Source organism: Cydia amplana, chromosome 5 (genome assembly GCF_948474715.1).
Source record: "Cydia amplana chromosome 5, ilCydAmpl1.1, whole genome shotgun sequence".
NCBI lineage: Eukaryota > Metazoa > Arthropoda > Insecta > Lepidoptera > Tortricidae > Cydia > Cydia amplana.
Window position 1 is genome coordinate 10,975,256 of NC_086073.1, and position 25,129 is coordinate 11,000,384.

The window sequence follows — 25,129 nt, forward strand, 5'->3', positions numbered from 1 at the left end:
TTCGCCCCTTGGAGGATACAATTAAACGGAGTAGCCATTAACAGGCTTTCCCCTCTGTCGAAAATAGGCGGCCAACGGTCATACACAATGTATGGACTGACGTTTATCTGACATGGCTATTTTTACGTTACGCATACATTTGACGTTCCCCTCCCCCGCAAAAATCGGCAGACTGTTTTGTACAGAAAATTAGAGACATGGCGTCTCCGTTTGATTATATCCTCCAAGCTTCGCCCGCGATTCACGCGCATAGTCTGGAGGGAGCTTAAGAAGATATGGAAGATACTACGTTAATGACACTTGACAGCATCTGATAACCTCTAGCCGCCCAGAGACCTATAAAAAGGTAGCTTATTCCATTCTAATTTGAACTTTGTGTTGACCAAATAAAATTTCATTTTGCTTGGCAAGGTTTGACGTAGAGGCGGCTAGAGGGTAATGGAACGTCCACATGAAACAAAGAATGTCGTACACTAGACTCACTCGGATTGCTAGACAATCCGGCAGTGTGAGATCGACTAAAAACATTCCGTTTCATGTCTGACCTAAGCCAGGAAGAATGTGATTTAATTTTTGAAATGGTGTGGTACATATAGTCCGTCAACCAAATCTTGTCAGTAGCAATGTAAAGCAAACTAAAGTAGGGCAACACTCAAAGAGCAGTATTGCGCTAAGAAAAGCAGCAATGTACGTCGAACCAAAATTTTTTTTTCCGCTGAGCGCGCCCTGCGTACGTCAATTCAAATTGTCACTCGCGGTTTATTGAAAAAAATTGAAACGGACGGACAATTTAAAAGCGATGTTAAAACAATGTTAATCAAAATGATGAACAAATTTGAAGATATCAAAAACAACTTATATTGTAGTGCTTATATTCTCTTTGTTCCCTATCTATGTCTTCTAAGTTTACTAAAATAAAATCATATCAAAATGCAGATAATTAGATAGTGCATATATTTGTTATTTACAATATAATATGCCACTTGTTAATGTAAATTAGTGTACTCTTCTGGATGAATATGACATACCTGTGTAATTTTTTTGATTGGTATATATTGTAAAATAGGATTACATATTGAAAATAAAACAACTGATATTTGGGTGTTTATTTAATTTAAAGGTAAATAAGATAAGGGTCACTTTAGCTTACACTATAATTCAGGTCATTATTTGAAAAAAATATAATGAAGTTACCAATGTTACCGGGTCACTTCAACCAAGCATAATACTCTGTAGTATTCTATTGCATCTTTGTAAATAGTCACAACTGATTGCTGAAAATATTAGACATGTGGGCCTATGGACGGTTTCCAGGACACAATTTATGGTCTTGTTGGATAGATTTAGGCATACGTTTTAATTTTATTTATGCCTTTTAACCCTAAAACAAAAAAACTGAACATAATCTTAAAAGTTCGAAAGAGTTCTTCCATGTACTTGTCATAACCTCAATTTTTAGTAATGTTTACCATCAACGAGCATGATTGTACATTGTAGGCCCCTTAGCTTTGCTTATTCTCATTTAATGTATTGGTATTTAATGGTGACAGCAGAAATATCTCTTGAAACAGAAACGATTCAGAATGAAAACCAAATGAAAACAAATAAGGTGACGGCTGTCGTTCACGAATTTCACGATCCACATTCCACAGATAAAACACAGATGACACGCATTTTGGAATTATTCGAACACAGTGTTGCTAACCCGCGATTTTTCAAATTTGCCGCCTTTTACTACTGACAAGATTTGGTTGACGGACTTTAATTTGAAAAACATTTTTTAAGTTTATTTTTACAAATAAATATAAACTTTGTATGTTATTAATTTATGTTTTACATTTAAACATTTAAATTAAACATCCTGATTTATTTTGCTAAACAGTCCGTTATACGTATACGTTATATTTCTATAGGAAACTTGAAGTAGTTGAAGTGAGAACTGTCAGTCACTAATAAACATTCCACATTGATTCCACACCACAAATTCGAATCGATAATTTGCTTCAGACTGAAAATGAAAGTTTTCAGCAAGTATTTTGATTTGGTTTGCTTAAAATGTTCCAACTATGGGTAAAGCTATCGGATTCAGTTGATATTTCAAAATTACTAAGTTCAAGATTCCAGAATTGTATATAAAATATTACCATAGTAGTGCTACTACAGGGGACAAGATGCTAGGCAGAAAACAAAGTCTTAAAGGGGAACCAGTCCTCGCGGACTACGGTCCCGAAGAGTCCCTTAATGAAAGCGCTGACATAGAATGGGTAAATAAGGTAAGCAAGATTAAATTGTTGTATTAAATTTTACAAGTTTGCCATCAACACTGCACTTTCTCTTGCATTGCAAGGACTATTTTATCATCTACTAAGCCGCTTATGTTTTTGTTTACAGCTATGGGTGAGAAGAATTTTAAGACTTTGTGCTCTAATGAGTCTAGTATCTGTATCACTGAATACTCCCAAGTCATTTGAAAGATATCCTTCACTTCAAACAATTACTTTTGCTGTAGACTGCAGTGTGACTCTATTTTTCACTGCAGAAATGATTGCTAAAATGCACATAAGAGGAATACTTAAGGTAAAATTACTTTAATTAATTTTTTTAGTCCCTATTATACATTTATCTCCGGTCAGACTGTATCAAAGGGGGGCCGTTTCTGGGACTTAGATTTTTTTTTTGAGAAAATGAAAAAAAGTAGGGGTTTCAAAACACTTACAATAATTTACGCCGCGGCACGCTCGCTTCGCTCACTCGGCTCGCGCGCTGTAAGGTCGCAGTTCTACCTAACACTCCTCCTCGCTTCGCTCGTTGTCGTACCTACACCGACCTGCCTTAAAAGAGTGTTATGTAAAACGCTCTATCTCCGCCATTTTTAATTTTAGAAAAAAGTTTTCCAAGTAAAAGTTGCTTATTTTGATGTGTTCTATATGTTACAATCATTTAAAATATATGTCATAATGACACCACTCTAGATGAAAAATTTCCAAGTCCCAGCTGCCTTTAAAAACATCAATCTTTGGAGGCGTCTAACTCGGCCATTTTTTATTTTAGAGAAAAGTTTTTCCAATAAAAGACGCTTATTTTGACGTGATCTACACATTACAATCATTTAAAAATAGTGTCATAATGACACCACTTTGTCAAAACCTTATCTCCTTCTGCCTGTAATTTAAATTAATTACATTAAGGTGTATTCAGTTAGCTACAAAACCAAAACACTTCCGAACATGGGTTATTTTCACTCATAATTCCATCAATAATTTTCAGAATTACCTTATGTTCAGAACTGATTTGGAGTTTCCCAAATACACACTATATGTATATTTTTATGTCTACTTCCTATTTTATTGTGTTATTATTTCTGTTAGATTGAGTCATTTTATATTGTGGTACATACTTAAATGAAATATTATTATAATAATATGGTTATTAATGTTATTAAGTTTGGTATGGTGGGTTTTATGGTGTCAATCCTGTTTTAAAAAGTATCAAATTAGAGAGGTTTTTTTATTTGAGTGTGAAAAGGTAAAAAAAACAGATTGATAACTTGTTGTTTCTTGTTATTTCCAGGGAGATGTAGCCTATTTGAAAGATCACTGGTGCCAGTTTGATGCATCTATGGTATTTTTCTTGTGGGTATCTGTTTTGCTGCAAATGTTTGAGTTGACATTGATTGTGCCAAGATACAGCTACCTCAGCTTTTTGAGGGCACCCAGGCCATTAATCATGATAAGATTTCTGAGAGTATTCTTGAAATTTTCTATGCCAAAATCAAGAATTAATCAGATATTTAAGTAAGTAATCTTCTATGATTTATCAATAAAATTAAATACTTAAGTTATATGTATATCTGTGCCCTTGTATATGTTATGGGTAAAGCTAGAAGGTTGAGTAAACTTAAGTTTACCTACTCAGGTAAACTTAAGTTTACTAGATATACTCATATCTAGTATTACCCAAACCTTTTGGGTAAAGTCCGAAAATGAAATCAACTTTAATCAGCGTTTTTTACCCATATACATCTAGGTCTACCCAACACTGGCTGGGTAATATCAGAAGTGAGGATGTAACATCTAACACCTATAGTTTTTGTCATATGTGTGTCATAAATAAATGTATTTTCTTCTTCTTTCTTCTATAATAATCTTCTAGCATTATCCGTAACATATGTATATAACAAATATGTAGCTGTGTGATCATATGAGCTTTGATGCTTCTGTATTACTTACATCTACAATTACCTGACACCAAAATCAAGCTAAATAAAAAAAGTAGTATTGTCATAACCTGTAATTGAAACTATTTGTTATAAGAATATTAAAAATAAATTCACATTAAAAAAAACTATAGAAATACAAAACTGGCTCTTTGACAACCAAAACTCACTTATTGCAAAAAAGAATTAAACAAAAATCAACCTTGTTTTGGTACTAGTCATACTATGGTCCACTATGACTCTGAACTGAACTTGTGGTATTAAGTAGTAATTGGTGAGTTTTGGTTGTCACCTGACAATATAGGACAATTGAATAATTTTACGGTTTAGACTCACTTGTTTTAAGTCACTCGCGCGACATGTTTCGGAGAGCCTAGGTCTCCTTTCTCAAGCACTAACAGTGCGAGCAGCGTTCACGACGGCCGTGTATCGCGTACTCTAGTTTAAATTCGAATATAGGACAATTACGTAACTCTGTTTTTTTGTCTTGCAGGAGATCAAGCCAGCAGATTTATAATGTGACATTGTTCTTCCTCTTCTTCATGTCACTGTACAGTTTGCTGGGGGTGCAATTTTTTGGAGAACTCACCCATCATTGTGTCCGAAACACAACTAGTCCTAAGTGAGATATTCTTAACCACATTATCATTCAAGAACTTAGTAATATTTTACATGTATATTTTGCATTATTTATATTTTATTTGTACCCTGTATACCTACTTAGCAGCATTTCAAAAATATTAATAAACATCTTAACTTTCAGTGCTATAACAATAAACTCTCTGGCCATTCCTGATACATTTTGTTCACCTGATCCTGATTCTGGCTACCAGTGTCCTAAAGGAATGAAGTGTATGAAACTTAACTTGTCCAAATACATCCAGGGATTCCAAGGGTTTGAGGAATTTGGTGAGCATGTAAATTGTTCTTTTGATCAACAGATAGTTTATATTTATTTTTTAACGTTATTGCTGTAATCATGAAGTCTGTATTCCAAGAAAAGTAGTCTTGTTCTATTGGGAAGTGTGTCACAAATATGGATTTTATTTTGTAAGCGTAAAGATAGACCAAACTGCGCCGCGCATTTCCTCGCAACCTATGTGTGGATCCACCTAATGAGTACAAATTATTAGTATAACTTTGTTCATAATTATTTTTTTGTTTCAGTGACAAGTTTGTTTACGGTGTACCAGGCATCTTCTCAGGAGGGATGGGTCTTTATTATGTACCGAGCCATCGACTCGTTGCCAACATGGAGGTCTGCTCTTTATTTTAGGTAAGGACACATTTTTCATCAGCATCACTAAAGATCTTATTCGCTGGAGTGTTAGTAGTTATTTTAAAAAGTAATCAGCAAAGCGATTTCCTGAATAATTATTTTCCTAGTTGCGTGAGAGTGGCGTCTAGTCATATATAAACCTTTGACCGCCAAAGACATCAATTGACGCGCGCGGTTACAGCCCAATATCAATCTTCGTGCATTCCGACAAGGTTCACGATGACGCGCCGCACTCGAGAGGCGTGGGAAATGGTTCATCTGCATTAATACTTCATAAACGTTATTTTCCAGCACCATGATCTTCTTCTTAGCCTGGCTAGTAAAGAACGTCTTCATAGCCGTGATTACTGAAACTTTTAATGAGATAAGAGTTCAGTTCCAGCAAATGTGGGGTGTGAGGAACCCGATAACAAAGGGAAGCACCACGCAGTTCTTCACTGGGGATGATAACTGCTGGAAACTGGTCACTATTGATGAAAATAAACATTCAGGTAATTTTATAATTTACCACCAACATTTTCTTGCTTATTAGTTTGGTGAGGTCTCCTGGGTTACTTTTGAAAAAAGCGTGTTATTAAAAACAATAAATAGAACTGTAAGCATTAACTTTGAGCCTATTATTTCAATGACTGGTATGGTATGGAATTGTATGCATAGTTTACCCTTTTTTTTAAACCAACCCTGGAATTTACAGAACAAAACATTAATAAAAAGTCGTTACACGGCATTTTATCGTTGTTCATAAAACTGTAATTCGTTAACCTTAAATCTTATTATCCTCAAATTTTTGTTAAATATTATTATGGAAATTTTAGGTAGTGCTCCAGAAATTTTCCACAAAATGTTGAGGTCAGCGTACTTTCGGCTGCTAGTCATGGGCGTGGTGCTAGCTAATGGCATTATAACGGCTACTATGAATTTCAAACACGATGGTAATCCAAGAGAATTTTTCTACGAGAAATACTACTATATCGAGGTAAAGTAATAAAACTTAAAATTCCATTGTTTACATTATTAAATAATATTACAAGTTATTTTTCATTTTTAAATATGTATTTTTTATGTATTCCAGATTGCGTTTACTATATTCTTGGATCTAGAGGCACTGATTAAAATATGGTGCTTGGGTTGGAAAGGCTACTTTAAACATTCTGTCCATAAATTTGAACTGCTGTTGGCTATAGGAACGACAATTCATATAATACCCCAGCTCTACATGTCAGGCTTTACGTACTTTCAGGTAAAAAAAAGTGGATTCTTATTCAGATTTTTTTTCAATGCTTACTACAGTATTATTAAATTAATCTAGTTAAATTTGGCACGTAACGTTTTCCTTTTTTCCGTGGTGTTGTCCCCTGGGTCACTCTAGAAAATAAGTTGGGAAAAATAGGGTTAAGGATAGGGGTTATTTACAGTTTTTCTTGGGTGACGACACAGAAAAATCAAACAACAGAAATCTAAATTAAGGCTCCGTTAACGATTTTAGAGCCAAAATGTAAAATAGATAGATTTAGTCTTTGAAATTGCACTCCTTTTGTTACGTAATATCTAAATAACAAGTATTGGTTTCTATTAACACGTCTTCTCATCTTGTCTTTTAATAATAAGGTCCCAAGCGTGCGTCACCGGCAGTATATGACGCTAAGGGGCAGTTTTTAAAAATTCATCAAAAAATTATAGTTATAAATGATAAAAAATGATGTATAAGAACAGTTTCAGGAAATGTTGTAGAATGTTTAAGTATCAAAATTACGTTGAAATTAAGTCGATTTTCACGAAAAATGTTCACTTGTTTTGAAGTAATTTCTGGTAAAAATTGATTTCGTCTAACTTTCATTTACTCTTGTTCAATATCATATAACAAAAATGTAGTCTATGCAAGTTGGAGTACAGGATATGTGTAATACAAAATTACCATTTTTAGCAGTCCAAACTTTACGAAATTTACAAATAAGATCGACTAAATCAGTGCTTTACGCGCGTTTACCTAAACGTCCATCGAAAAAAAAACATTACTAATTTAGTGAGTCAGTTTTCAAAAAAATGATCTGTACAAATGCCAGATAAGAAGACGTGCTAATAGATACCAGTACTTGTTATTTCTATTACGTAACAAAAGGTGCACAATTTCATCGACTAAATCTATCAATTTTACATTTTTGCAACTAAAATCGATACCGGCCTCTTAACCCGTGTATTTTATTTTCAGGTCCTACGAATTGTAAGATTAATTAAAGCGTCGCCGTTATTGGAAGGATTTGTCTACAAGATATTTGGACCTGGAAAAAAATTAGGAAGTCTCATAATTTTCACAATGTGTTTGCTAATTATTAGTTCTTCAATCTCGATGCAGTTATTCTGTTTCTTGTGCGAATTTACAAAGTTTGAGGCTTTTCCCGAGGTAAGCGCGAATTGATAAACTATAAATAAATGGATTATAGGCCACATAATACAGACAGACAGCACGGCTCCCTGCATAGCATCTAAATCGCTTGCTTTGCGTGTCATTCGTACGTAAGAGAGTAGATAAGACTCCGCAGCACAGGGAAGTAGAGCCGTGACATTAAGGATGCGGTGCGGTCTGGCCCTAGTTCTGCCTATTCTTGAAATGAATGCAGTATTCAACTTTTTATGTTTCAGGCTTTTATGTCTATGTTCCAAATATTGACCCAAGAAGCGTGGGTAGAAGTAATGGATGAGACCATGGTTCGAACAAGTCAGACATTGACTCCTTTGGTGGCTATATACTTTATTTTATACCATCTTTTTGTCACACTGGTAAGAATTATTTTAATATACCTTAACGCGGAAACTCGTCACATAAAATATTTTTGATTCAATCAACTATTTATTGTTATTTTTTGTCCCGTCAGCCAGGGGACAAAAGTAGCACAGTTTGTTAGGACAAATGTTATACTACGTTCTACTAACCTAGGCCCATCATGGAAGGGCTTATAATAATAAATAAAATAAAATGTTATTTATTTAGGTATAAACCCATTACATTTTACAATAATACAATAAAATTAAAGCTAGGTATACTAAATCTAAAACTAAACAAGTAGGTAGCTACTAATTATTAGGTGCGGCTGACATCTGCATACAACCTGCTACTGTATGAGTAGACAGTAGCAGGTTGTGTACACCACATTAACAATACTGTTCGTCGATTCACTCACTCTCCCGACAAACGACCAGTGCCTTTTACGCATTATAGCATAAAAGTCATCTACTCTGTTCTCGGCGAACATACCAGACGCACTACACCGCCACGGTAGCCGTAACATTGCACGAAACGCGTTGTTGTACTGTACTTATAAAGCAACTACCATAAAAATAATGTTTTGTTTAAAACCTAGGTTTTAAGAGTGATCTAGGATTCTAGAAGAACGTTACCACTGCGATGAACGATAGAAAAGAAAAATTTGATTCACCCTTTGACAAAATACTCAATAAAATACCTAATAAACCTAATCTGTGTTCCAGATCGTGCTTTCGCTCTTCGTAGCAGTCATCTTGGACAACTTGGAGTTAGATGAGGACATAAAGAAATTGAAACAGCTGAGATATCGTCAACAGAGTGCAGAGATTAAAGAGAGCTTGCCATTTCGTCTAAGAATCTTTGAGAAATTTCCGGACAGCCCGCAAATGACAAAGCTGCATAAAGTACCTGGAGACTTCAATTTGCCAAAGGTGGTTTTATTCGTTTTCACTCAACTGTCATTGTTTTCTAATTGTGGTGCTGTAAAGTCAGTTAAACATTAGGTACTGCTGTTTCGCTCCATGGCGATGCGTTTTATCTAGAGTCGTTCGTGTTGGATAACTGAAAATCTTTTTATAAAAAGGATCTTTTAAAAATAAAATGTAACAAAAAAATCGAATATGTACCTATTTTGTATTGTGTGATGAATAGTTTGTGCTTATACTGTTGGCATAGAAAATCCAATACTCTTATCAAATCTTATGTTAGTTAAGTGGGTAGAACACAAAAGGATAGAGAGCGCTTTATCCGCCAACAAACTGTCCTCAGTTTGGCGGAACATAAATATGTAAATATCCTGTAAGTTTTTTTTGCGATAAATAAATTAAAAAAAAAACAAGTTTTTTTAACCCGGTTTTATCAGGTCCGCGAGTCGTTCATGCGTCAGTTCGTATGCGAAGAGCTGGAGGAGGAAGCCGCGGGTGCGCCGGTGAAACCGCGCGCGGCGAACGGCGACGAGTCGCGCCGCGCGTACGTCGGCGCCGACAAGATCTCCTTCCCGTACCGCAAGCGGTGCCTGGTGAAGACGCTGGTGGTGGCGCCACCGTCGCAGCGGCCCAGCTCGGCTCTGAGGCGGCACGTTGTCGCTTCTATCATAGAGTAAGTGCTGAATGCGTTTGTGTCAATTAAATTTTGTTGTGTAATGTCGCCAGGTAGATGTGGTAGTGTAAAGTGTGGATTTATACGTAACAAAAAATGTTATCGATCCGATTTTTATAGGTATAGGTTCATGAGATTACTAGTCACATTTTTTTGTAGTAAGACTGCTGCTGGCTGTTGTGCACCAATTACAATATCATATTTCTCGTGCATATTTTTTTCTTTGGAATTATTATTTTCGTTTATTTTATTAATTTATTTTCATTTATAATTTATTTATTTTCAGGTACCTATCGTTTTTGTACGTGTCCACGTTGTAGTAAAGGTTTTATTTTTTTAAATATTTATTTGATTTTGATGCCAAATGAGTAATTTATATTAATTCTGCCCTTTCACGTTGCAGAGATTCAAACAATCACCGCATGGTTCTAGGAGATTCCGCTATGTTGGCGACGGGAGGCAAATCGGGACTGAAGTCACAAGGAACCATTTCTAGTGCGAAACAGTTGAGGGTGGATCAAAAGAAGTAAGTCTGTGTAACAGAGATTAACTTGCTATGCCGGATATTTTTTAACTAATTCAATAATTTACGCCAATAACTCTATTGTGTAGCACTTATTTCAAGCTTCGACCGGAGAACCCCTTATAACGCAATAAAGTTTTTGAAGTGAAAACTTCTTTAACGGCGCTGTGCACTTTTTGTGATGGGGAAAAAATGTTAAACTCGTATCAGGTGGCACGTGACTGTAAGACGTAAGACGGACACGTGACCTGATCGAAAAACTGTTACAATGAGTTTTTCTTTATTGATTTAAATGCCATCTTGCGAGTTTCCCTCTGACTGGTATTAATATAACTCTATAATAACTCTATAAACTCTAATATACTATAAGTGATGTGCTTAGGGGTTTCAAGTAATGCGACGAAATAACGCTAGATGGCGTTAACCTCAATTATACATAGTGCTGCAGACATTTTGCACTAGTCATTGAGTTTTCTCTTCTGACGGCACTCCCGGAGTGCAACCCGTTGTTTTTTTTTAATTGTCAATCAAATTCCAGGTTCGGGTCGCGATCCATAAGGCGGTCAGTGCGCAGTGGGTCCATCAAGCTAAAGCAGACGTACGAGCACCTGCTAGAGAACGGTGACATAGGCGCCGCGTCCCGCGTCGTGCCGTCCTCGCGCGCGCGCCCGCCGTACCTAGACATACGCCTGCTACAGGCCAAGCGACAGCAAGCGGAGATGAGAAGGTAAGGCCCACTTGCACCATTCCACTAACCCAGGGTTAACCGGCTAAACCTGGAGTTACCACGGTTACCAGTACAATTTGACACTGGGCTAACGATTTAACCGTTTAACCCCGGGTTAGTGGGATGGTGCAAGTGGGCAGTTTTCTAAAGTTAGATCACACTAAGCTAAGGTGTCATGCCTAATGCTATGGTTGATATTTTATTTTATTTATTAGGCACACAAAACAGATAACATTTGTTACATGAAATAATTATTTTCAGTACAGGTTTTGGTTGGGAATGCCATCCAAAGCATGTATGCACATCATGAAAACATATTGGAGCGAAAACTACAACTATGCTAAGGCTACAGCTAACTACTTAAGGCACTCTTATGGAATAAGTACGCATTAATGTCACTGCTATTTAGGTCGATGCGTGCTTATCCTTGTCGGAGTTAACTATAGCACAGTTACTGTGAAGCAAAGAGATATTGTGACAAATGTAGATGACGCTGTACCGCGCCATATATTTTGTGACAACTGAATAGTTGTACGTCAACTTTCGACAACCAGAGTTAGAGTTACTGCATAATTCATGAAGCCGTACAGCACCATCTATATAAGGTACCAAAATCTCTTATTCGTATTCTCAGGAATCAGCGTGAAGAAGATCTACGCGAAAACCATCCTTTGTTTGACACGCCGCTGTTAATAGTGCCGAGAGAGTCGCGCTTCAGGAAAATCTGTCGCGCCATAGTGGACGCGCGGTACGACGCTCGCTTGCGCGACCCCGTCACTGGGAATGAGAGGAAGGTGCACTACAAGAGTTTTCAGTAAGATATTTTTTGTATAACTGGATCAGATGACATATTCTAAAGACATGTGTGACCAAGACGTCCAGTGCCCGAGGCTGAATTCAAATCGGCGTCCATTTACATTCGCGGCTGACGCCATAACCACAAGGCAACGCGGTCAGAGCGGCACCTGTCCTATTCTTTTTTTTGTGATAGTCAGCAAACGAGCAGACTTGATTCTTAATTAGATACATATTTGCAATTTAACTAGCAGTTTAAATATAAATATTCACATCATTGTTCATTGTCAATGAATTTCCTTCGTTGCTCCGTTTCTCCTGGGTCACTCTTGAAAACAAGCGATATTTAAATTTGATAGTACTTGTAAACTGAATTAGATGACATTTGACATTTCTATTATATCATAATTATTGTTCACATTGAAAATTATGTAATGTTATGTTTCAGTAACTTCCTGGGATTAGTGACCTATCTGGACTGGGTGATGATCATGGTCACTACTCTGTCATGCTTTTCTATGATGTTTGAAACACCTACCTACAGGGTTATGGAAAATTTTGTTCTACAGGTAGGACGCCATGTGAAAAAATACTCAACCAACCGCTTTTACAACTATTTTGGGATCATCAATGAATGTTTTTATTTTCAGATTGCGGAATACGGATTCGTGGTATTCATGAGTTTCGAGTTGGCACTAAAAATCTTAGCCGACGGTTTATTCTTTACTCCGAAAGCTTATCTCAAAGATGCGGCAGCAGTTCTGGATGTTTTCATTTACATTGTAAGTAGTTATTACATTAATCCTTGTATTGTTTTATCCTGGTTTTATCCCACAACCACATGCTAATATGACAGCTCCATTTTCCCGATTTATTCTACAGTACAAAGACAGGTTGATTGACTAGTATATTGGTCAATCGAATTGTCATTTTAGGATACTTATCTGGAAAATAGAACTTAAGTAGATTTATTTAGGTGTCCTAACTTCTTTTCAAGACATAAATATATGATTACATTGCCACTAAAGACTTTTAAGGGAATAAAAACGAGGAGGAGGGCTAGTGGAATTAAAAAAAAAAACCTTATCACCAGTGGACCTTATGTCTTTGCAATAAAGTTTAAACGCTCAATCAACAGTATGGATGGTGCAGGTATCCTTGACGTTCCTGTGCTGGATGCCGCGCCGCGTGCCGCCGGGCTCTGCGGCGCAGATGCTGATGATCTTGCGATGTGTGCGTCCGCTGCGAATCTTTACGCTTGTACCGCACATGCGCAAAGTCGTCTACGAGCTGTGCCGCGGCTTCAAGGAGATTCTCCTGGTACGATTGGATCAATATTCATAGTTAACTTATGGCCGACAACGACGTAGGATGATGATTTCCGCGATATAAACTATCCTATGTCATGTCTAATCTATCTCCATAACAAATTATATCTAAATGAGTGGTTTAAGCGAGGTAACGGACTGACTGACAGACAGAGTTACTTTAACATCTAAAATATTAGGAGGTATAGGTACTTTGTTGCTTGCTGCCAAGGGCCTAGGTCGAAGCGGACCGCCATGGGACGCTGATATCAACCGAAATAGGGACCCAGATTTGAGGGTTGGGTCGCAGTCGCTAGCGAAGATACAAACTTTGATCTCTCACCATCTAAAAATTGCTGAAGACTACACAACCTGTAGATATTTTTTGTGATGTCTCCTGGGTCACTTTTTTATTATTTTATTAAAAACCATTAAAAACTAATATTATGTAAATTATTTTGTTCGTATATTTTATTTGAATACTTTGTAATTACAGCCTAAAACGTATGTTTCGATGTTTTACAGGTATCAACGCTTCTTATACTACTGATGTTTGTGTTTGCTAGTTACGGCGTTCAACTATATGGAGGAAGGTAACATTCTTATTTAATATTTTTATAAAGTGAACTTAAAGTTCCTAATAAAATAAGTTAATGCCACAATATTTTTAATTGCGATAGGTTAGCGCGATGCAACGACCCCACGATTTTAGAGCGAGAAAACTGTGTGGGAGTTTTTATGAGAAGAGTGTTCGTTACTAAGATGAAGATCAGACCTGGGCCAAGTGAGACGTTTCCATCAATGCTGGTGCCTAGAGTGTGGTAAGAATATGTATTAATAGATGTAAAATGAGTGGGCACTATTTTTTTTATTTAGAAATAGCTTTGGAGTCCATCTGAGATGATCTGAGCTAACCTTTTACCGACTTGGGAGCCACTAACTGTGACAGCATTAACAGCTTTGATGTTAATGGTAGCGATTTTTATAAGTTATATAGGTCAAATGTTAATTGTATATCTGTTTGTTATTTAAAGTTACTTAAAGTTCTTAACCTTAAAGTTCTGCCATTTCCTTGCCTGTATGTTTTTGAAGTAGCCTTTGTAAAACAACACCCTGAATTATTTATTACAGCTAGTGACATATACCCTAGAAATACTAGAAACGGCGAACGACTTGTAGTTGGAATGCAAAAAAAAACTGCAATTTTTAACAAAAACTGCCCTGCTATGTGTGTGGAAATATTTAATAAATTGCCACCTGACATTAAATGCTTGCCAATTATTAAATTTAAGAAAACGCTACATGAATGGCTATTAAATAAAATGTTTTATTCACTTTACGATTATTTGAATAACTCGAAATATAATGTAGTACATAATGTAATAAATACTTAGCTTAAGAAATACAACAAATATTTGCATGCTGTTTGTGGACGGTTGAATCAGGAGAAACTTATGTATATATAACAACTGTAATCTGACCCTGTTCACGCGAATAAATAATTTATGATTTATTGCAGGGCAAACCCGAAGCGGTTCAACTTTGATAACATTGGCGACGCTTTGTTGACGTTATTTGAAGTTCTTTCATTTAAGGGGTGGCTAGACGTCCGTGACGTCTTGATAAAAGCACTTGGCCCCGTAAGTATATAAATTACACTTAACATGAGATTTTTTTTAAAGAAAAAAAAAATTTTACACAACGTCGTAATGAAGTCGCTTGAGTCACTTTCAAAAACGGAAGTTTTTGTGGCAATGTGGATAAAACTTGGCAAATTAAAATAGGAAACTGTATCTGCTCTATCTATCTATGCCATACCGGATTGTTTATCATCTCACCTGCCTAGGTAGAATAAAATCAACAAAATGTTGGTCAGTCAAGTTATACCGTGCGATACAAAGCTTAACTTATAATACACCTTGTGCTTCATGTGTTTTTATGAATCAAAACAGTTTTTCGCCACTTAAACAATGTACCTTGTGCCTATGTTCATTGGTGAATTTGATTGCAGATGCATGCTATATACATACACGTGTATATTTTCCTGGGGTGCATGATTGGCCTAACCCTGTTCGTCGGCGTCGTGATTGCCAACTATTCTGAAAACAAAGGCACCGCCCTGCTTACTGTTGATCAGAGGAGATGGTACGTTTATACTTATATGCTTTGTGAAATACGACATATGATGCTATTTGTATTTATAGGTAAGTACCTAAGCAGTGGCGTAGCTATAGTGGTAAAGCGGGCAAAATGCGGCGGGCCATCAGCCCGATAGGGTTTCCGTTCCCGAGATTTCAGTTGGTTCTAGGTATTTGACCGAAAGGTACTTGACGCATCACAAGCAAAGGCCTCCACTCAATGAATTTGCCAAGAGCCTCCGTTGGTATATTTACGCCACTGTACAGTCAGCAGCAGAAGTAGCTAAGCGGGCCAGGTATTCAAAATGATCTTGACGCGACTTTATTGATAGTTATGTTATAAATTTTATGGATAAGAGCGTGTCAAGGTAACTTTGAACACCTCGCCCGCTTAGTAACTTCTGCTGCTGACTGTGACTTGTAACCTAAGTGTAAAAAATATTTGACCGGATTTCACATGCGTAAGTTTTTTTACATTATAATGGTTTGTTCCTTGGTGCACAGGTGTGACTTAAAAAAGAGATTGAAAATTGCCCAGCCGCTGCATTTGCCACCGCGACCCGATGGGAGGAAAGTGCGCGCTTTCGCTTACGACGTCACGCAGCATATAATTTTCAAGAGGTTCATAGCAATAGTTGTGCTTATTAACAGTGGATTGCTAGTTGTCACTGTAAGTATGCAAATACAAATACAAATGGTTTATTCGCAGTAATATGGTTACATAGTGGTCTTAAGTATTAGGTACAAAATTGTTCTACATATTACGCCTCTATGGATAATGTACCTTTCAGATGACTGTCAGATGTAACGATAACCAAAACAAAATTACGATGGCCGTATAAATAGTTCTGTTTAATTTAATAATTTGTTGCGATTATCATACATTAAAATGTAGCCATGGTATTTTGTCAAGAAAGAACCGAGAGCTAATTTAATTTGTAAATTTAAGGAATATCTAATATTACTTTTACATTGATTACCCTTAAATATTTTAATTATAAAAATTTATTATAGTATAATTTGATTTTACTTAAATAATTTAAATAAATACTGATTTGTAATTTACTATATTTAAAAAGCAATTCCACTGTTAAACTTCCAGTGGTCTCGCGACTCTTCGTTAACAGAGCAGCTGGCGCTAGTGTCGGCGCTGCTGACGCTGGTGTTCGTGGTGGAGGTGCTGCTGAAGACGGTGGCGTTCACGCCGCGCGGCTACTGGCAGAGCCGCCGCAACCGGTACGACTTGCTCGTCACCGTCGCCGGCTGCATCTGGGTCTTCATGCACTTCACGCTCAAGGTAATCTTCAGTGGATTAATTGCTTTTTTTATGTGATAGTCAGCAAGCGAGCAGACGAGCCGCCTGATGGGAAACGCTTGTTGAGAATGTCTCCTGGGAGACTGTATAATGAATATCACGTCCGAAATGACAACGAAAATTCTATATGTACTAAATTTAAAACCTCAAGGTCGATTTTTGGAACTGTACTTTACACCCTTGGGACGCCAGGGATTAAATTCTTCGTAAAATTTAGTGACGAGTATCATTACCGTCCAATATTATACATTAAAGTAAGTCTCCTGGGTAACGGGGTATAATATAACTAGATAATGAAGTACAAAATAAACTAAATTTTAGTTAGGCTGATTTAGACGGCGCGCGAACTCGCATGCGATTTTAGTTACATTGCGGACTGTTGGCTACGTCCAATTCAACCGACCGATCAAAACCAGCAATGTAATGAAACTCGCATAGAGTCAGACCGAGAAGTCTGCAGCGATTTTGATAGCCCACGCAGTGCAAGTGTCATTTTAAACGTCAAACTTCTATGAATTTATGACGTGTAAATAACACTTGCACTGAGTGGGCTATCAAAATCGCTGCAGACTTTTCTTGGTCTAACTCTACGAGTTCTCGCATCGTCTAAATGAGCCCTCATTAATAAACGCCCGAATAAGCACTAAAATAGTAAATATCTAAATAGCGTTATAATTTAACACAATATTGAAGTTAAACTATGTCAACTTTATAGAACGACCTATCGTACTTCGTGGGGTTCATGGTGGTGATCCTCCGTTTCTTCACGATCACGGGCAAGCACACGACGCTGAAGATGCTGATGCTGACGGTCGGCGTGAGCGTCTGCAAGAGCTTCTTCATCATCTTCGGCATGTTCCTGCTGGTCTTTTTCTACGCGCTGGCTGGTACCATCGTCTTCGGGAACGTTAAATATGGAGAGGGTATTGGGAGGTCAGTATGACTAAGGTCTCTGGTATGCTCATAATAGTCATAATTTATCGACGCAATAATACATACTACGCTACAGATGTAGTGCTAAAATTGTTTTCCATCGTATTTTCTCGGAAACTTCCGTATTTGTCATCCTACTTCAGTCAACCTCAGTACTTTTTGTACCGAGACTGAGTGAAATAGCAATACACGTTCGTACGTTTCCGATGGAAAATAATTATGCACTACATCTGTAATGGCCTACTCTTACAATGTATATCAAGGGTCACCAAATGGCGGACCGCGGTCCGCATCTGGACCACCGACCTATTTTATTTTTTGCTTATTTAATAAACTCAAGGAGAACTGGAGGACAAGGTCATTTTATTTGAAGAACCCCTGAAAAAACTAATTGGTGACCCCTGATGTAAATGATTCTTTTTGACAGCTGCAAAAGATGGCGCAGTATTGTGCCATCTTTTTATTTGGTCACTGGATTGACAAACTGTCTTCACAGGGTTACCGCAAAATGGACGGAGCTGTACTACGCCATTTATGTCAACTATAAAATACGAAGCAAGGATTTAACTTAAACTTTAGGCTTAAACAGTCAATGTTTGGTCTTTAGTATGTGTTGTCAACTCGCTCGTTTCTTACAGACGCGCAAACTTCAACTCGCCGATCCACAGCGTAGCAATGTTGTTCCGTATAGTGACTGGTGAGGACTGGAACAAGATAATGCACGACTGCATGGTGGCGCCGCCGTACTGCACGCCGGCCGACAACTACTGGGAGACCGACTGCGGGAACTTCACCGCCTCGCTGGCCTACTTCTGCACCTTCTACGTCATCATCACCTATATCGTGCTTAATCTACTTGTGGGTATGTTACACTTGTGTACCTCACTTCTATTAGTATGATGACGAGTAATGACTCGTCATGCGAGTGCTCGAATGCGAGTTGGTGTAATTAAGAGCCAACAGGAGCTAAGATTTAAATATTTTAGGTAAATATACCCGTCTCGCTAACGGAAGCGGCTCCTAAAACTAGTGCGATAAGGACAAGGCGAAAAAACCTGCGTAAAAATCTCAAAAATCGAGGTTTCGTACTCGATTCTTTCCTCCTTCAAAACTTAACCAATCGTAACCAAATTTGGAAATCTAAATGATAATGACATTATCTGTGTCGGACCGTTTTGCTTTTTTGACTAGTTGATATCAGTTTTGAATAGTACGCCTCTCATTGCGGCATAGTCAATTAGGCCATTTTGGCCATTTTTGAAGGGCTCTAGCGCCTTAAAAAACAAAAATATCAAAAAAATCAAAACGGTCCGACACAGATATTGACAATATTAATCTGTGTTGAAAAAATCATTGCTCTAGCTTCAAAACCCACGGAGACATGACCACTCCTGTTGGCTCTTAACAAACATGTAGTTGTGGACCCGGTTAGGGCTTAGTTAGCCTATTGTTATTTCACCCCCTTGAGTCCCAGGGGTCAAAATTTGCCAGCCAAAAAACGACATTGAGGTCTCAAATATAGAATTTAATTTTGTTTGCCACTTTTGCGCCCATAATGGTTATCAAAATTAGCGATATCTCCGTGATGAGACTCTAAGGGTTAAATAGTTCGAATTTAAATATGTTCAAATAGTATAGGTAGGTATACGTATACCTACCTTAAGTACAATAAGTACAATTAGTATAAGTACAATTTATTCTTCCAGCTATTATCATGGAGAACTTTTCATTATTCTATTCAAATGAAGAGGACGCTCTGTTGTCATACGCCGACATCAGGAATTTCCAGAACACCTGGAACATAGTCGACGTGCATCAAAAGGGCGTTATACCTGTCAGAAAGGTAGGTGGACATTGCTCTAGGGTTTGAGCTTCATATTATACATTGCTAAATAATCAACCCGTACGAACGTATTATGTATTTATTGAGAAAAACAAACACCTCAAACATGTCACATTTAATAAAGTTGAATATTCAACAGAGTTCCTAATATATTTATTAAATATTTTAAATTTCAGGTGAAGTTCATTCTGCGCCTGTTGAAAGGTCGATTGGAATGCGATACGCACAAAGAACGGTTGTTATTCAAGTACATGTGTTACGAACTAGAACGACTTCATAATGGCGAAGATGTGACTTTCCATGATGTTATAAAGTAAGTTGGTTTATAGATTACTAGTTTTTAGCGTAGCAATTACCGCCTTTTAATTATGTTGAAGATCCTTAACGACGGACAGCACCTGACGTCGGGCACTCGCATCATCTCGAAAAATCGAGACTTGCAACTTTCTTTATATGTCGTTAATTAATTACCCACACCCGTCAACCAGTGTTTGAATTGATATCGTTATGAGTTATAACTTACCGATATACTCTTAGTTTAAGTTTCCGTTAGATCATTCACCGCTAGATGCCTTCTCCTTAATTGTAAAAAAAACTAAAATGTAATAAAATAAACATTGTACATTTGTAATATGCCGTTTATTAATATTCTTTAATCTTTATCCGATATTTTAAATAATGATGTAAATGCTTGCAGTATGCTCTCATACCGCACGGTGGACATTCGCAAGTCGTTGCAAATGGAAGAGTTACTCGCGAGAGAGGAGTTCGAGTTCCTCATAGAGGAGGAGGTTGCGAAGCAGACCATCCGCACCTGGCTCGAGGGCTGTCTGAAGAAGATACGCGCCAACAGTAGCGTTAGTATTATATTACTTTACTTATTATTGTTTGTTGTTGTCCAGGAATTGTGGACATTTACCAATTCGATAGCTGAGGAGACGAAATAGCTGGCTTCCAGTTCAATAATGTATTTTACAAACAGTGACAAATAATAAATAGACAAAAGGTATAAAAAATATAAATCATACAAAACCTATTTAGTCCTCGACAGTTGTGTATTACTTTACTTATAAAATTGTTGTCATATTGTTGTTTTTGTTGTGTCTCGTGACCCAAGAGACAACAGTGTTATTTAAAAGACAGTAATTGGCTTGATATTCAAATAAAAAAGCTTACAATGACGATTTTTTTCAAATTAATTATTTTTGTGTAGCCTTTAAAACATGTTTTGCAAGAGTGACCCAGGAGAGATGTCATAATTAAGTTGACGAAGTGGTAAAGGAAACCATAAAAAATATCGCTTATTTTTATTTTATTATTCCAGATGAAAGGATTTCATCACCTAAATTGTATATATTTTATTAATGACTATTCTCTTTGATTACAGAAACAGCAAACAAGTTTAATCGCCGGTTTAAGAAAGACTAATGAGCAAGTGCTCGACATGGCAGAAAAACTGGAGAAAGAGAAGCAGGAAGCAGAGGCCCAGGTAAATACAATACAAATACTCCTTATTTCACACCTCAATACAGAAATCAACGCAAATTTGTATTTTCTAATCTCATATTTGCTGGCATACACACTATACACAGTAACCAAAATCTCAACAGTGCTTTCCAGCCCAATATTACATTTCTCCGTAATACCTATGCGTAGGTATGCGTTTTCATGCATCAGAAGTAACAATCAATTTATTCCAGCAGCAGATCTGCGCTCTATCTGTCTGAAATAATCGTAAAATACAGGGTAGAAAAAATTTATAGGCCCTCGAGGGAAAGTCCCTTAACCTCCGAGACTTAATGTACATTACAATGTACATATTCGTGCAATCTAATTTGAAACTTTCGTGAACCAAATAAAGTAGCATTTTTCTTGTTTCATTTTTTTTTAAACAAACGGAGGTCGTCCTAATTTACTTATAGAATAAGGACATAAGGTTCAATTTAAGAATTTGAAAACTTTATATGGTGGGTTTTACGAGGATAAAACCTTAAGTTAGCTCGATTTATTAAGGAAACATTCTTTTATTTATTAATTTCTGCAATTATAAGATTTTTTTTAAATTCGCTTTGTCTCGCCCGGGAACCGAACCGATTGAAAATTCAAAAAATACTTAAGCACTTTTGTATGTAGTTGTGCACAGTTGTTTTTACCCATTATTTTCTGTATTTACAGCAGGCCAGCGCCAACGCCGGTCGTACGGAAATCACAGAGTCCACATCCCAACCAGCTATATCGAGTAAGGAATTAAACTTATGCAAATTATTTAGTTACCTACTGCATCAAAATATTTCAATGAACTTTATATTTCAGACATAACATCGTCCTTCGATTCGCAACCTAAGAGATCCTCCACGAAGCAGCCCTTCAAAAGACCAGGCTTACCATCCATCGCGATTTTACCGAGGTACAAACATATTACATACCTATTTAAAATACTTAGCTATATTTCCTTTGTTAATACTTACAACTTCACCGACGTTTTTAAACTATTACTATTTATATTATAACTGGGAATGTCATTATTAAGTTTTCTAATATGATTATCTGTGTTTCACAGGCCTGAAAGTCCGGAAAGTAAAAAGAGATATTTGCAACCGACGTTGAGTGATCCCCATCCGGCTCTCAATAAAAAATCTCCACGTAAGTTCAAGCTACTTTTGTAAACTTTAAATACTGATTGCAATAATCATGAGACTGCGTTTATAACTCGCCAGATTATGCTATACAGTATACATGCTAATGATTTTGACTCATCGAAAGGAAGGCAGGCGGTCGAACACGGAAACAAAGAAAAATGCAAATATCACCTACGCCAAACCTCTCCACCACTACCAGGGGCCCGTTTCTCAAAAGCTTGTAACGTGTAATACAAGTGGACTTTCTAACAAAAGCTGTCAAAAAGTGACATCCGCTTGTATTACAAGTTACAAGCTTTTGAGAAACGGGCCGCTGATAATTATCCGCAGCGCACATCCTCGCTTCCACAGGCCTCGAATCACGGATTTGATCGATTCCAATCGTGTAATGATTGCGCGATACCTTTTAACCGCCAGCAATATTTGATTGGAGCGTGCTCGTGTCGCCACCGACAGTAATTGTACCACGCAGAGTAAGGTTGGCATAGTTACGGGAGTTATAAATGTGCTGTAAAAACCAAATCAGATCTTGGTCTTATTTATCAGACTGTGGCGAAATGAGCTGGATATGTAATATATCAGACTCTGGCGGTTAAAGGGTTAAGTATGTAAACGAGAAACGATTTGACTGTGTAATAACAATAATAACGATTTGACTGTGTAATTGTTATTACACAGTCAAATCGTTTCTCGAAGATAATACGCTAGATAATAAGTATGACATTGAATTAATTTAGGATTTTATTTTTTTCAATTATAGCTTGACCTACTAGTACCAACAATAAATCTACTATTACCTATACGATTAGAAAAGACGTCCGGAAAATGAACTATACTATATTTTGACAAAATAATTCCATTAACTATTTAATATTCCAATTTATTTATTGACATTATAATCCTGAATTAATTTATGTGACTATGTAGATGCTATTTTATTAAATAATTGGTAACTTTAAATGATTATACTATATAACCTGATAGAATCGTATAAAGTCCTATATAACTGTAAATATAAGTACCTACTATTGTTTGCCCTTACAGGGTGTCATGAACTGGCCTCTTAAATTCTAACACCTTATTATGTACATGACAATGCAATATTGAATAAATGACTAAATTGTTTCCCCCTCAGCCGCGGTGAAAAGCAACACTCGGGCGGCGCAGGCGCAGGCGCACAACAGCCCGCTGGCGGCGCGCGCCGATCAGCCGGCGCCGGCGCTCAGCGACGTGCACTCCTGGTGGGGCGCGCAGCTCGCCCGGCACGCGCTGCTCGACGTAGACTAGCTACCGACATATATTACACTATACCAGGGATGTTGCGGATGCCGATTTTTAGGGTTCCGTAGCCAAATGGCAAAAAACGGAACCCTTATTTGACATCCGCGGATGCGGATGCGGATTTTTAAAGGCTCACATCCGCGGATGCGGATGTCAAGATAGTACCATAAAAAACGTCAAATATTACATTTTAGTAATTTTTATTTTAAAAAACCGGCCAAGTGCGAGTCGGACTCGCGTTCCAAGGGTTCCGTACATTAAGTCCCACTCACGCTTGACTGCTCATTTCTAATAGGTTTTTTTGGTTAATGACTAAATTACCTAGCAGTCTAGCACTTACGCCGATGCTAAGACGTTCCTGTACCGACCTGTTCCACATCCGCATCCGCATTAAATCCGCATCGATTTTATGCGGATGCGGATGTTGAAAATAATGCGGAAGTTCCGCGGTTGCGGATGCGGATGCGGATATTCGCAACATCCCTGCTACCGATATCTATTAATTCTATTATACTATACCTATACCTACACATGGTAGACCGTATCCGAGTTGCATCCCTTATCATGAGCAAGTAAGGCGAAGCAAATGAAACAATTATTTTTCGCGGCGGTCAGACAACTGCCTGATAACATTGATTTGGTTCAACGAATACGCCCCATAATTTATGATACTTTATTATTTTTAAAAAGGCGGGTTACAAGAATTATTTTTTTAAGACTTATTATTATTTGTTAAATACATTTAACACAGTCATTGCCACCCAGCCAAACAAGACATCCGAGCCATGCCAACAAAATTTCGTCATATAAAGCTGTAGTACCACCATCCCGACTATCGGGTCGTCCGGCCTGGGAACGAGATCATATAATACCCGATAGTCGGGTTTTCGGCACTGAATGTATTAACGTAACCACAATGTTGCATTATTTCAATTATTTGTATTACCTACATTTCTATTTTGTTTGATCTCGTCTAATATTAACGAATTGTTAGGTTACACGTCTACCTAGTCTAGTTATTACTTAATGTATTTAGGTGCCACTAGCATGAAGATTTTAGTTCATATTATATAATGGATTTTTAGAAAGTGTTATTTTGTGGTTAAATATTTATGTGTATCCTCTACATGCGCATAGCCTACTTACAATTACGTACGTTAAGTTTCCTTAGTTTAATAGGTAGTGCCAAATATAAACAATGTTGTTTTAAATAAATGTATGTGTAATTAATCAAATGCATTTTATTATTTCATTTACATAACAAAACACTAACACTAGGTTAAGTTACATTTGATGTACACCAAAACCTTATGGTCATTTTCAAAAAAAAAAAATTATTCATTCTTTAAAATTATTAATAATAGAATCTAGCCAGAGAACAATCTATAGTAAATTCAATTGGATTTCTAATTTAATAATAATAATTAAGTGTAGGCAAGTCCGAACTCAAACCAGTTCTGCGTCTATAGATAGAATTTTATTGTTAAAATAATCGAATTTAAACTGTTGTGAGACATACAAACATTGAATAATTTTACGGTTTAGACTCACTTGTTTTAAGTCACTCGCGCGACATGTTTCGGAGAGCTTAGGTCTCCTTTCTCAAGCACTAACAGTGCGAGCAGCGTTCACGACGGCCGTGTATCGCCGCGTACGCGTCTAAGCTCTCCGAAACAACAAAAAACAAGCGAGTCTAAAACGTAAAATTATTCAATTGTTTAGAAGTTGTCTAGAAGTGTGTGGAAATTAGTTAGAACATGGCCCGTGTAGCCA

General features: G+C 37.1%; 1 protein-coding gene across 1 annotated transcript; it reads left to right on the top strand.

Annotated features, from left to right (window-relative positions):
• The first annotated feature begins 1,975 nt into the window (after positions 1-1,975).
• LOC134648022 (sodium leak channel NALCN) lies at positions 1,976-23,368 on the top strand. The gene is made up of 35 exons (XM_063502452.1): positions 1,976-2,273; positions 2,392-2,577; positions 3,571-3,794; positions 4,710-4,838; positions 4,980-5,125; positions 5,384-5,492; positions 5,787-5,986; positions 6,311-6,471; positions 6,568-6,735; positions 7,705-7,896; positions 8,136-8,273; positions 8,982-9,188; positions 9,620-9,855; positions 10,259-10,381; positions 10,917-11,105; positions 11,740-11,919; positions 12,349-12,469; positions 12,551-12,682; positions 13,053-13,220; positions 13,733-13,800; positions 13,888-14,028; positions 14,727-14,847; positions 15,219-15,352; positions 15,850-16,015; positions 16,448-16,642; positions 17,376-17,593; positions 18,232-18,455; positions 19,300-19,436; positions 19,613-19,749; positions 20,134-20,293; positions 20,824-20,925; positions 21,612-21,675; positions 21,750-21,843; positions 21,997-22,079; positions 23,211-23,368. The coding sequence occupies exons 1-35, from the start codon at positions 2,172-2,174 to the stop codon at positions 23,360-23,362; spliced, it is 5,307 nt and encodes a 1,768-aa protein (XP_063358522.1). The 5' UTR covers positions 1,976-2,171; the 3' UTR covers positions 23,363-23,368.
• The last annotated feature ends 1,761 nt before the right edge of the window (positions 23,369-25,129 follow it).

What these genes read in the sequence shown, in the direction of transcription:
- LOC134648022 (XM_063502452.1), top strand. Translation starts at nt 2,172, where the DNA reads ATGCTAGGCAGAAAACAAAGTCTTAAAGGGGAACCAGTCCTCGCGGAC. An exon ending in ACTGTTGATCAGAGGAGATG is followed by an intron (nt 15,353 to 15,849) that starts GTACGTTTATAC and finishes CTTGGTGCACAG; the next exon opens with GTGTGACTTAAAAAAGAGAT. An exon ending in TATGGAGAGGGTATTGGGAG is followed by an intron (nt 17,594 to 18,231) that starts GTCAGTATGACT and finishes CGTTTCTTACAG; the next exon opens with ACGCGCAAACTTCAACTCGC.